The sequence below is a fragment of the Pteropus vampyrus genome, unplaced genomic scaffold (assembly GCF_000151845.1).
Source record: "Pteropus vampyrus isolate Shadow unplaced genomic scaffold, Pvam_2.0 Scaffold107, whole genome shotgun sequence".
NCBI classification, from domain to species: Eukaryota; Metazoa; Chordata; class Mammalia; order Chiroptera; family Pteropodidae; genus Pteropus; species Pteropus vampyrus.
The window spans coordinates 1,012,156-1,026,155 of NW_011888888.1; the positions used below are offsets into that span (position 1 = coordinate 1,012,156).

The following is a 14,000-nucleotide window of genomic DNA, read 5'->3' on the forward strand; positions in this document are numbered from 1 at the left end:
CCAAGATAATTTCTCAGAGATCTACTGTTCACTTATCCTTCGAAAGTTTGACACAGTATTTCATTCGAATTTCCAAGTATATATGTTCATTTTTATTTTTAGGGGTTGATAGCTTAAAACTTGCCAGTCTGTTAATTTCACAAATATACATGTTCAAAATATTTTGAATTAAGAGCATTTTAATCACGAAGCCAGCACATGTTACTGCGAATTCGGTTAAAATCTGGTAGTTGCTCAATGGGACCTAAGGATTAAAAGAAAAGATAGTTAAAACTGACTAAAAAGAAAGTATTTTAGCCAACTTTCTGCATAAGAGAAAAGGATCCAGGCTTACCAACAGCAGCGATAGCTGGACTCTTATCATAAATATATTTGGTACACACTTCTCGAATTGTCTCAGCATTTACAGCCTGAAATAGAGAAGATACTAGCATTCAGAGCTTTTTTTAGTAAAGACAAATTCTATATCTGGAATTTTTTAGAGCAAAAGCAGGATTTATAATACCTATTTTGAGCTTTTGTAACAAGAATCTCTACACAAGACCCAACAGTATGTAAGAACTACTTACATCAACTCTTGCTTCAAGCTCAGGGATGGGAATTCTTCTATTATAGCATAACATCTGTCTACCGATATCTTCACAAATTGGAGTGGAACCTGTTTAAAGAGAAAGAAAAACTTATTGGAATACAGATCAACCGTATGAAAACAGAATTTATGTCTTTATTCTCACCATCGAGTTGCAGCAACATGTTTGTTTTCAGAAGATTTTTGGCTCGTGCAACTTCACTTTCAGTGACACTTGTACAGAGTCGTATCCTAAAAACCATTTGGAAAAAAATCAAAAGTCAAGTATTTTGAATATATGTGTTTTGAGTTAATGACCTAAAGATAGATATGATGCTATATTCTACACATTACAGCACGATAGACAAGTGATTATGACTTCACCTTGTAAAAACTTGAAATTTTTAATGATCCCAATAGCTAAGCAAAAGCTAAACTGTTACTGATTATTTTCACAGTATTGTTGATTTCTGAAAAATGATATGACTAGCAGACAGAAGTTCAATACAATATAAAAATAGGCTGACCATATTTTGAGAAATGCTATTATCATTCTTCAACTTCACGAATCCCCATCTGTTAGGATCTGATACACCAGAGGATAAGTCAATGGGTCACTGTTTCTCAAAAGAATCCAACTGAGTTTAACTTAAACCTAATAATTCAACTAATAATTATATCTCAGTCAACCAGCTTTAGAAAGATGTAAGCCATTTAAGAATGGTGGAGGTAAGGAAGTGGTAGAGTTTTCCAAGAAGCTGTGGGCCTTTCTGCCTGTCTCAACGTACTAGTTTTGACTACAAACACTACATTTTTCTTTTAGCAGTGGCAACTTCTGATTCTTTTTCATAACACTGCCTTTCCAAGCCAAATAACTTTTAGAGATATTTTCCAAACTTCTAGTTGGCATTTCATCATTTTTAACTTTTAGGATCTCACTTCTAAAGTAATCTTAAATAACTTACTATAGTATGAATCAGTTCAGCTTCACATAACTGACTTAAAAGAAATATCTGTGATCTTTCAAAACATGGCAGCCACTGCTGCTTAGTCTTATTCTTTTTAATTAAATGCTAATGAGATCACCATCAAAAAATTATCACCATCAATAGTATAAAGAGGAACTAGTCTAAAATGTGAATTCTAGGCAAGATTTAAATTCTCTTCTCACCATTCTTTTTGAACAGTGTGTAGCATGTCTGCAACAGTGGCTGGTTCACAAACCATATAGATGCCCCATAATCCTGTATCTGTGTAGGAGGTGTTGAAAGACTGGAAGCTATGGCAGAGGTTGCCGTGGCAGGTGAGCTGGGCCAGCTTGCTAGATAAGTTCTATAAGGAAAAAAATTGTCCAAGAGAATTACAGGTATGTGTCCAAATTACCAGAAAGAAAAATAAGATGTGTAGCAAACAGCAAATGCCCTAAAAGGCTGAATTTCTCAGTTTTAGCCATCAACATCTCAACAATGAAGTTAAAATTCACTGAGATTAAGAATTATCTCACCAGCCCCCATACCGAGAAATTCATGATGTAAAAGCAGTGAATCCCTATAATTAATATAGTAGTTTTACCCACTTTTAAGACATTGCTGTTATCAACCCAAACTGTAAGGCTCTTGGCTACGTATACTTAAAGATTTGAAACCTAAGATATGAAATGTATTTTGATGAAATCTTTGAGTACAAATCAGACTTACAGAAGTTACAAAAACAGTAAAAAGAATCCCTTTATCCAGACTCCCTAACAACTGTTATATTACCATGTTTGCTTTATCATTCTTTAATGTATTTTTTTCAACTGTTTATTAAAATTAGGATATTAACATTAACAGTACTATTAAATTCTTCTTATTCATATTTTGCCATCATCCCACTAATAAAGTTTATGGCAAAAGAAAAAAAAATTTTTTCTTGCCAGGGATCAATTTATATTTTAAAAGTCAAAATTCTATCTTGTCATTATTATGGAAAATCACATTTAAACTCACTTACCATTCCTCCTCCGAAAGAACGATCCCAGTTGCCAATCAGTGTGTTTGCGACCATGAGACAGATTGTATCTGGATGTGCCCAACCAACAGCTTCAACAGCTACTGCAAGGTGTGCCAAAGGCATCTTGTCATCCCTCACTCGAATCTAGTTAGGATAAAAACAAAACTCTAGTTAAGAATATCACTATATAACATGCTTAACAAGAAAGAAACAAATTCACCAGTCCCATTAATTGCAAAGTTAAAACGCTAACCATGACTTATTTTTTAAAATATTAGGCCTCATTACATTGTATAGTCAATCTAGAAGAATTTCTTGAATTAAGGAAATCAGCAAAAGATCTTCCATTAAAATACTGTAGACATAGCCACCCAATAGTTACCTGGTCAAAGGGAATTGCATTATTTCATTGGTAGAAATCAATCTTTTGTGTTTGTTGATCTGAATTTTTCTATCTAAAGTTAAGCTAATATTAACATAATAGGCTTATTTTTGCACTGACAATGCTAGAGTTCTATGCATCTGCCAACATCAGGCCTCTTTCCAGACACTACTTTAAGCATCATTCCTAATGTGGCCAAGTAAGCCTGTAATGAAGCTTAAAAGTATAGCTGACAAGCAGTAGATCTGACTTGCTGCAAGTTCTGGCTCTAACAGACCCTGCAAAACACTGTGGGCAGAACAACTTAGCCAAGAGTAACCCTGACGTGAAAATCAAAACTTGGGGTGTTTTTAAAAATAAAAGATTACTTTTATACTTATATAAATAGGCATATTACCAAAGAAAAGCACAGCATGGCCACATTATAACATTGCCTTTAAAACCTTGCCTTAGGAAAAATGGGTGATTAAATAATATGGACTAGGAAGGAATATAAACAAATGAGTCCATTCTCTTCCTTTTTTTTGTGTTTCAGTTTATGCCTTTGGTTTCTTCATTTTACTTATTAGAAATATGCACATTTTGTACACTCATTCATAAATATAACACAAACTCAAAGGGCTAACTACTAGCTTAGAAGGCTTGCCGTTACCTCACTTCCTGTGAATTTGCAGGGAGGCAGGGCTGGTATTTCTCCTTTGTGTGTGGACAAAGTGTCACCAAAATGAAACTTCGCTAACTCAAGCAGTTCGTCATGGGAAACTCCTAAATTGAAGGAAAATATTTTATGATACTAGTAGCCGTACAATCTAAAGCAGACAAATAACTGCCAATACTTCAGCTTACAGTAAGCTCAAGGTGATATAATGTGATGAGTTACATATGAATTATTTTCACTCACTAAAATCATTTAAGAGTAAGCTCATATAGCATACTTTTCCCCTTGGTATAAGGCTTGGGGCTGCATGGCTTTTTCATTCTGTAGAGCATTCAACAGTTTTCATCAACATACCAGTGGATTCACAGCTAAGCATAGGAGAGCTTGAAAATACCACACTGCATACGAAATCATGTTATATTAAGTCATTGAAACTAGTAAAAAAAAAAAGGGGGGGGTGACTTTAGTGGGAAAGAATATAAATTTGAGCCCTAACACTTAAAGTTGGATACATGGATATGATTCATTCTCTCACCTATGCTATCAGAATTCAGGTACAAAATAATTTCATCTAAATTTCTGAATAAATCCATAGCTATCCAAACACTACTTGCCATCCAAAACTTAAGAACTACTTAGATTCTATGTCTCTTACTATCCACACTCGAGACCCAAAAATTCAGTCAGTGAAGGATCCTTAAACAATTATAAACTTAAAAGACAAATTTAGGCATGTGCAAGTGCTTTAAAAAATATTGCCATGAGATTTCTTTAAATGAAACATTCTATTACAATATAAAAGCACAACTTACACCCATATTTTCCAAACCTGTGGTATAAAACAAGACAGTGTATGCTTGTACATTTTCAGAATCCCTATGTAGGAAAGCCACCTTGGATATCAATCCAAAGGGTGACGAAACAAGGAAGAGCCTGGTAGTAAAGAAGGACAGAGTGAAACACGAACATGCACAACCGTTCTCAGCACCTGGTAATTTCTTCCACTGTTTTCAACACCTTCACCTCCTGGTTGGATGTTCAAGATACTCAGCTCCTGCTCCAACACCACTTCTACTTACCTCTATCCAAAAAGCAGGGGGAAAAAATTTTTTTTAATGAAGCTAGATCTGACCTATTTCACTGAATTTAAAATGCCATTGTTTATAAGGCAAATCATCATTTATGTATCAATAAGACAAAATACTAATTAAAGCCATTAACTATAAGATATCCCAACTTTAGCAATGTCAAAGTGAACTCATGAAATACAAGAAAACTTGTGTCCTTATGCCACCAACAATGGCAGAGACAATTCCAAACAGCTTGGTTGTTGAGGTCCCATCTAACCAACAGTCTTCTCATTTCTCAAGAGAATTTCAGAGTATACTGCCTGTTATACAAAGGTAACATGATTGTGATTTAGCTGAGAGCCACAATGAATAACACGTTTGAGAGATTTAACCTTTATTTTCAACTTCATTATTCCCAAGTAATTAGCTCAGAAGTCTATCTGGAGCAACTAGAATTTTAACTTACTGTCATTTCTAAAGGGAGAAAAATTAACACAAAAGATTTACACTCCATCTATCTTCACTCTGCCCAAAAGAGAAAACAAAACTGGAAACCAACAAAATGTACTGTTTGCCCAAATTCAGACTTCCAGGAAATCTAACAGAATCTATTGTGAATTTTCTTTCATTCATTGGCTTCAAACAAGTCCCCAAAAAAGGCTTGTCCTGATGCCACCTGCATATTTGGATTCCCATTAACCCATTTCCTTTTTGCCCCAAGAATCCTTATCGGCAGCACTTGCAGCTATAGCATTTACCCTGAGATAACTCACGGGTTACAGTCCTAATAACCTTACCCCCAAAGTTTGCCATGAAATATCTCGCTTTTATTTTTATTTTCGCATCACTCTAGTATATTGATAATCTTTGGAAACAAATGACATCATTCTATTTATAGCATTCTGTTTCTAGTAGTGGCATTTTCATTTACCAAATATAGTAATTCTCAATCACTGAAAATGTCAAATCCTAGAAAACTAGCATTCCTACTGAGGAGTTAACATCGTTCTCGAACAGCTGTTAGCTGAAGAGTCATTTGATGAATCCAATTTACACATACATTTCTGTTACATTAAGATTAGAGCCAAGTTCTGTTTAGAAATAACTCCAAGAACAGTTTTTATATTTTATTTTCACATTGAAAACCAGTCAGATTTGCTTCAGCCTCAAAGAGCATGTTTATGAAAAGTTAAATTAAGCCCGGCAGCGAGCTGCACTTTTTTTCCTAAATGAGAAATGGGTTAAACATTCTCATGGCTCCCTATGTACTTCCCCTTCTCAGTAATTAGTAGATCTACTGAATGAATGAACAAATGAAAGAATTAACATAAGACACCCATTCCATGCCTGACCAAGGATGAAGTTAGTTCTTAATAATTTAAAATCTTGACAGATTCCCAAACTGTAGAACATATCTTCTCCAAGTGTCACTGTCTCCCAGTTCACTCATGTGCCCTTCTCTTGCAAGTAAATTCCATTAGGTATATACACTTATGTATTAGAGTCCATACGGTTTTCTATTAAAAAACTCTATTAAAGAGAAAACAGAGGGAAATTCTGGTTCCCCTTACACAACATATTAAATAATTTGCTCTGTAAATACTCTTAGGATATCTCCCAATGGGATCAAACTGATAAGCACATCACTAATGACTATGGTTTTAACAGTTATAAAAATTTAAATCAACTAACCTCCAGCAGCAGCAAGTACTATCCTTGGCCCCTTATAATGTGTGGTTATATAATCCACTAAGTCCTTACGATTTATAGATCTATAAATGGAGTAAGAAAAGCAATATTAAAAAGAAATTAAAAAGCACAGATCTTCACATAATATACCTGAAATTAAAATAGACCTTAAAGATATTCTAAGTTAAATGCAGTCGGAAAAAAAGATGTTGGCAGCAAGTATCAAAGAATTTCAATTTTTTTATATCAAGAAAAAAGATATCATCACTTGTTTATTCCAGAAATAGTTAGGAACCCAGACACCTGTGAGTCAAGTGGGGCTAAAGTGTAGCTAAGTAAAATTTCATTTAGATTATCAGGAAGGAAAAAAAATTACTTTTTGAAACACTTTTTGAATGTGAATGTTAATTTTCACAACTCAAATTTTTCTCAAAAAAAAAAAAAAATCAGAATTATACCTACTTGATATTTTCAGTTGGTCCCAAAATTGTCCGTCCAAGTGCAGTATTTTGATAAGCTGTGGCATGAAGATAATCAAAAACAACTTCTTGTAAATTGGTTTCAACTTCCTGCATCTCTCTAAGGATTACTCCACGTTCACGTTCAATCTCTGCTTCCCCCAATGTGCTGTTCTGTATTATATCAGCAAGAATTTCTACAGCTAATTGAAAATAAAACATAAGAAACACTAAGAATCTTAATTTTCACTATTAAAGTCTAGTAAACTAGTATCAGAAACCATGATACTGACCATCACTCAATATTGACTAAATAGTTAAACTGGGAAGAAACCATTTTTTCTATATATTCGATATACCTAAAATGACAATATTAAAATTAAAAATGTAAAATATAAACCCTGTGATAGAGAAGAACTTGGGGAAAATTCCTAAATCTGCCAGAGGCCTCACATTTAATGACTCTACCTACAACCACTTCAAAAATGCCATGGAAATCTGCACATGTGTAAATTGTATAAAAATTACAAAGTAGTAAATTAGAATATCTCAGTATGTACAAAGAGTCCATATCACCCAAGTACTCACTATTCAATTCCCACAGCAATGAGGCTGCTACATAAAGAAGCCAAGAATCATCATAATCTAAAATATGTCCCCAGTGAACCACTAATGGAATTAGTGTCTTCACAATATCCTTCCTTACTTAATCCCCATCTGGTCAATGTTGGCTAAATTCTTATCACCAAAGTCACTGATAAATGATGATCTAATGGAAATGGAGCAGTTAACATATGAAGAAAAGGACAGGTACCCCAAGAGATACATATGACTACCAAAGGATTAAAAGTGACCCTTGAGGAAAACTGATGAAATCCTCAAATATTTATATAAAAATGACACTAATTTGCAAAGAGCCAAAAACAAATGGAAGGATATCATATCATGCTGTTAAGCAATTTTATCAGAAAAATTATATACCTCTTCAAAAAAAACCCTTATCTACTCTTGAATATTGAGTACACAGTTACAATCACAGTCTAAATTTTAGTAACTATAAAATGATCATAACATTTAATTTCATTTTTTCACTCTACTGTAAACTTTTGTCAAATTCACCTCAAGAGACCTGTCTGTCTCAGACGTATTATGTTCAAATACCAAGGATTTTCTGTAATTAATTACCTCTGTAGACTGCCCCAAATGACAAAACATATTACTAAAGTAAGCTGGAATGAGATCGTGACCAAAGAGAAATAATTATCTGTAAAACCAAATAAAATCCATCTTTCCAGACAAGAGAACGAGAGGCTAAGATGGGTGAAGAACCTGAAGACAGACAGGACAAGTAATTCTGTGTGAAGACCCTCCTTTATACGGGACTGGTAGTCTAGACTGGTACTTGCCAAGGTGGGAAACTCATAATTCCTAGTTATTATGATTTAATATTATTTCTTTTTAACATATATTTAATATCATGTTAGCAAAGCAGTACCTGCATTTAATTTATAAATACACCTATGTTGGGAACATATGATCAAATCTTACTGATAATGATGGGTGATCATAAAAGTTTGGAGACTACTAGTCTAAACATCATACATTACATTAGACTTTACCCGACTAAGGGGATAAAAACCTCAAGCAAATCCCCAAGAGGGAGCTGCTTCAGAGAGCACTTCCACTTTGAATTCCTCTCTGCTTTTCCACTCCCACTAGCAGGAGCTGTCCTTCCCAGCCAGAAGCCAGGAGGGAAAAAAAAGAAGTCCACTGCCTTCTCTCTTCCTTTTAGTCACCTTTTTCGCTTTCCCTCCTGTTCTCTGTGTAAAAAAGTAGAGGGACAGACTCAGCTGAACAACCCTTAAAGCAGCCTGGCCTAGCCCTTTGTTCTTAGTCTCTAAATAATCCTATGGGCAAAAACTTTCTCAGTAAGTAGATAATATATACAAAATATAATACACAAAACTACTTGTGTAAAGTCTCAAACATTATTAATGAAAAACTATTAGGAATCCATATTCCAAAGTAATGAAATTACCTACAACTAAACCAAGACCTTAAAGAGTAATAATTTCATCAGTTAGCACTAAAACTAGGAACTTCTGCTTATTAATTCTACTACTGAGAAAATGTTTTGTGTGATAACTTTAAGAAATTAAAGCACTCTACAAACATGGTAAATACAACAAACTGCTCTGTTATGGTGTCAGAATGATTATTTTATTTCTACAAAATAAAATCTATTTTCTTGTTTTAGAACAAGAAATAAAAGACATCCAAATTAGAAGGGAATAGTAAAACTGTTACTATTTAGGGATGACATACTTTATATAAAAAACTCTAAAGAGTCTAATAATAAATTCAGTAAAGCTGCAGGATACAAAATCAATACTCAAAAATCTGTTAGATTTCTATACATTAATAATGAACTTATAAGAGAATTAAGAAAACAATCTCATTTACAACTACATGAAAATAATTAAATACCTAGGAATAAATCTAACTAAGGAAGTGAAAGACCAGTACACTGAAAACTGTAAGGCATCAATGAAAGAAAATTGAAGACACAAATGGAAAGATTTTCTGTGCTCATGGACTAGATTAATATTATTAAAATATCTGTACTACCTAAAGCACTATACAGATTCAATGCAAACCCTATCAAAATTTCAATGGCATTTTTCACAGAAATATAACATTTGATCCTAAAATCTGTATGGAACCACAAAAGATCCTGAATAGCCAAAGCAATCTTGAGAAATGAAAACAGCTGAAAGCATCATGCTTCCTGATTTCAAATTATATTGCAAAGCTATAATAATTAAAAGTTTGGAAAAAAATAAAAATAAAAGTTTGGTACTGGCATAAAAACACACATCAATGGAACAAAATAGAGGGTCCAGAAATAAACCCACACTTATATGGTCAAGCCAAGAATAAACAATGGAGACTGGATAGTCTCGTCATTAAATGATGCTGGGAAAATTGGACAGCCACATGCAAAAGAATGAAACTAGACCGCTTTACACTGTATATAAAAATCAACTAAAAATGAACTAAAGACTTAAACATAACACCTGAAACCACAGAACTTCTAGAAGAAAACAGGCAGTAAGCTAGATATAAGTCTTGGCGATGATTTTTTGAATCTGACACCAAAAGCAACAAAACCAAAAACAAACAAGTAGGACCACCTCAAACTAAACTTCCGCACAAAAAAGGAAATCATCAACAAAAGGCAACCTATTGAATGAGAGAAAATGTCAGTAAGTCATATATCTGTTAAGGGGCTAATACGCAAAAAATACAAAGAAATCAACCTAATTAAAAACTGGACTGAAGATCTGATACACATTTTCCCAAAAACATACAGGTGGCCAACAGGTATACATGAAAAGGTGCTCAGCACCACTAATTATCAGGGAAATACAAATCAAAACCACAATGATGTTACCTTGCACCTGTTAGAATAGCTACTATCACAAAGACAAGAAATAGTAAGTGTTGGTGAGGATATGGAAAAGAGAGAACACTTGTGCACTGCTGGTGCGAATGTAAATTGATGCAGCCACTATGGAAAATAGTATGGAAGTTCTTATAAATATTAAAAATAGAACTATCATATGATCCAGCAATTCCGAGAAATCCAAAACACTAATTTGAAAAGACATATGCATCCCTATGTTCATTGCAGCATTATTTACAATAGCCAAGATATAGAAACAACCGAAGTGTCAATGAATGAATGAATTAATGAAAAAATTGTGGTGTACTGTATATATTCAATAGAATGTTATTAAGCCATAAAAAAGAAGGAAATATTGCCATTTGCAACAACATGGATGAACCCCAAGGGCATTATGCTAAGTGAAATATGTCAGAAAAAAACAAATATCATATGATCCCTCTTATACATGAAATCCCCCCCCCCAAAAAAACAAAAACAAAAATAAAAAAAACTTAAGCTCATAGATACAAAGAACGGATTGGTGGTTGCCAGAGGTGAAGGAGGTGGGAGAAATGGGTGACCTATTTTTATTTTCAGTTTAAATAAAATGAAAAAAATTAATGGAAAGGAAAATAAGAAACACACTCCAGGATGAGGAACTAGAATGTGCAAATACAATTAAAAAGTAAGTAGGTTTTGTTCAAAAAACAAAGCCAGTAGTCAGTAGATATAAAATCTCTTCAAGTTTATAGAAATAAAAAAATTCGGATAACAGGGTAAAGTGAGGAGGGGAAAAAAACAGTAAGCAGTAATAAATGAATACAATTAAAAATGTTTCACTATACAGGTATGGCTCTGGAGGAAGTATTTTTGAATGAAGCGTTAGGGCCTGGTTTACATAAGTCTTGCAGCCCATAAATATTTGATATCATTTATCATTTTGGGAGAAAAAATATAGATGCCCCTCACCCAATTTGGTTCATTTTTTTTCATATTTCTAGGGATACCCTTTCACAACAGACATAATAAAACAGTATTAAACTATTTAACTCTTGTGAAAATTATATATCTGCAGTATAAATAACAACAATACCTCTTGGCAAATCTTTAGAGAATGCTTTGGCATAATATACAGTTTGCTCTCTGGAGGTATAAGCATTGAGATGAGCACCCATGTTTTCAATCTCAAGTTCCAGATCTAACTGGGATCTTTTTTTGGTGCCCTGAAATAAAAGAGGAAAAAATTATGATACTTTCCTTTATCCCACATCTGTTCTAAACACTTTGAGGAGTAAGAAGCCATAAACCTAGGTCAGTTTCATGCAAGTATTAAATTTGGTTTCTAAAATACATCAGGCTTAGAAATCATGGTATACTTTCACATGACCCTATATCACAAGAGAACATCCTTGTTTCAACTCTACAGACCAATTATCAGTAATTATTTCAGATAATCTGGATTTTTTTTTTTTTTTTTTTTTGCTAGTCCATCACAGGGGTGGAGAAACACCCCTCAGAAGAGATTCTCCTCAGACCAGACAGGTCTCTGTGAGCCTGTCTGTAAGGGCTTAAACTTATGAGGTAGCCTGCCACATGTGGAGCCTACCTTTGATGTAAGAAAGGTTACAGATTCCTTTGTCATCGAACTTTTGCCAGCTCCTATATATGTGGCAGAGTCAGGCTCATTTGAAATCTTAACAAATGTGCCCGAAAGAAAAGCACCACAATTGGAAAAAATTTTTAAATAACAAAAATAAAACATGCTATTGAAATAGTTCTCCTTGCCTCAGCATGAGATTTTGTGCTTACTGTCTCTTGAAAAAATGCATTTTTATAAAATAAGTCTTACAACTTGCCTTGAAAGCCATATGCTCCAGAAAGTGAGCTGTTCCATTATTCTTCTCATTTTCATATCGACTTCCAGCATCGATCCAGAGCCCAACCTTAATGCAACCAAGGAACAATTAAGTAAAGCATAATTTTCTTTCTTTTGGGGGAATGGTAGTGGGGGGAGAGGGCAGGCTCCTTCCTTTTTCTGACAAATGCTTTCTAATCTCAACACTAAGGTTTTCTTGACTTGAATGATTGACGGTATATTCCTATGAACTATGAGATTTAAAAATGTTGGTCATCAGGCTCTGTTGGATGCTATAAATATCTACTTGCCAGCTTCACTGAAGACCTAGATTTTCAGTCCAACTTGTACTACAGCCATTAACAACTATAGTATAAAGAACATGAGAGGTTATCAAAAAATCTAGGTTCAAATCCTGGCTCTGTTATGTATTAGCTGAGTGACTTTGGACAGAACTATTTAACTTCTCTGAACTTGTTCCTCAACTGTAAAATGGGTGTGATGATATCTCCTAGAAAGAACTGTTTTAAAAATCAAATAAGACAATATATGTAAAAACAGCTGGCACAGAGTAGCCCAGCAAATACACCTCGTTCATTACTTCATTACTATGAACACTACTAACAAGAAATAACACAATAATAGGTTATAAGAACCAGATGTAGACATTTAAGAAGGGTACCCCGTACGGAAGAACCACTGATTCACAAGTGAAAAATCACCTGTCAAGGCAAAATAACTGCCACCATTTTTCAACCACCTGCCAACTAAAAAGCTTAGAGTAAAACCAACATTTTGCTCTCTCTCATGAGGAGTCAATCAAGCAGTGGTTGTCTGAATCACTTACTGTGCATGTTGAGAGCCCAGAATCTTCAGAGGCCACTCTGAGTCCATTTTCCAAACGTGTTACACGTGTTTCAGGAACATTCAGAACAACTTGTGTAGCAGCCTGTGTACTTCTCAATTTGTTCCCTCCAAAATATAATGACTGATTGGGGGTGGAGGGAGGAAGAAAAACACATCATTATCCAGATAGTAAATGTTGGTTAAAAAACCAAATCTATCTCAAAGACATTCTATAAGTACTCCTTCCTCCTCAACATTTGTTGCACTGGGATCCATCCCTTTGCCCAGCCTAGAAACCACACAACCTCCTAAAGCCAGAAACACACCTACAAACGCGCTGCTCCCTTAAAGGAGCAGTTGTTACCATTATCCAGAGAAAAACTGCTTTTATTTCAATATCTCTCCTAGAAATGTCTAATATTCATTATAAAGGGAATGAGCAGGGAAGCCAAGAATGAGAAAAAATTAGATCGGTGTGTTCAATGGTCGAGAAAAGCGACAAGTTTTGGAAAAGGTAGAAAAAAAGAAGTAGGGCAGATGCTCAAGATATACTCTGGCTGATTGACTTGCTAACTATGGACTATTCGCCTGTTCGCAGTTTTTCTTTTCCTTTATACGTATATTAAAGTACCAAATACCCTGAAGAAAACTAGGGGCTCTTATGAGAAAAATGCATGTACAAACAAAATTTCCCTTTAGCTACCCTGGGGTTTGCAGGATGCCCACCTGAGGGTAAAGAAGTTCAGTCAGGCAAAAACAGTAACCATCTCACTCTTTAATTCCCACCCCATTCCCAATTTGCAACCACTGTGTTTTCAGTAATCAATCCGCAGTCTCCATGACTTCTCAGTAACTGTGGGGAGAGGTAACCAAGGTCATCCCACACGTCACTGGCAAGTCATGCGCAGCGGATGACTAAAGCATGCCCAGCCCCGGCAGAAGTTAAGCGTCCCAGGTCGCCAGGTGCCCTGTGGGTCCCCGTCGAGGCGGCTTGGCCCGACCCGTCCGTGGGGGTGTGAGGCGCTGACGCCAGC

General features: G+C 34.9%; 1 protein-coding gene and 1 non-coding gene across 2 annotated transcripts in view; both read right to left on the minus strand.

Moving 5' to 3' along the window:
- Positions 1 to 63: 63 nt before the first annotated feature.
- The window catches only part of PMPCB (peptidase, mitochondrial processing beta subunit), a 22,572-nt gene continuing 8,635 nt past the window's right edge, over positions 64 to 14,000 (minus strand). Inside the window, exons 2-13 of the mRNA XM_011365198.2 lie at positions 12,968 to 13,108; positions 12,122 to 12,208; positions 11,359 to 11,488; positions 6,822 to 7,020; positions 6,363 to 6,442; positions 3,595 to 3,707; positions 2,561 to 2,704; positions 1,740 to 1,900; positions 735 to 820; positions 570 to 658; positions 335 to 410; positions 64 to 244 (exon numbers count right to left, since the gene is read on the minus strand). Coding sequence (XP_011363500.1) covers positions 180 to 244; positions 335 to 410; positions 570 to 658; positions 735 to 820; positions 1,740 to 1,900; positions 2,561 to 2,704; positions 3,595 to 3,707; positions 6,363 to 6,442; positions 6,822 to 7,020; positions 11,359 to 11,488; positions 12,122 to 12,208; positions 12,968 to 13,108 — 1,371 coding nt within the window. The 3' untranslated portion in view covers positions 64 to 179. The remainder of the gene's footprint in view (positions 245 to 334; positions 411 to 569; positions 659 to 734; positions 821 to 1,739; positions 1,901 to 2,560; positions 2,705 to 3,594; positions 3,708 to 6,362; positions 6,443 to 6,821; positions 7,021 to 11,358; positions 11,489 to 12,121; positions 12,209 to 12,967; positions 13,109 to 14,000) is intronic.
- LOC111743114 lies at positions 11,857 to 11,994 on the minus strand. The gene has a single exon (XR_002781590.1). It is a non-coding gene; the product is annotated as a small nucleolar RNA SNORA12 (small nucleolar RNA).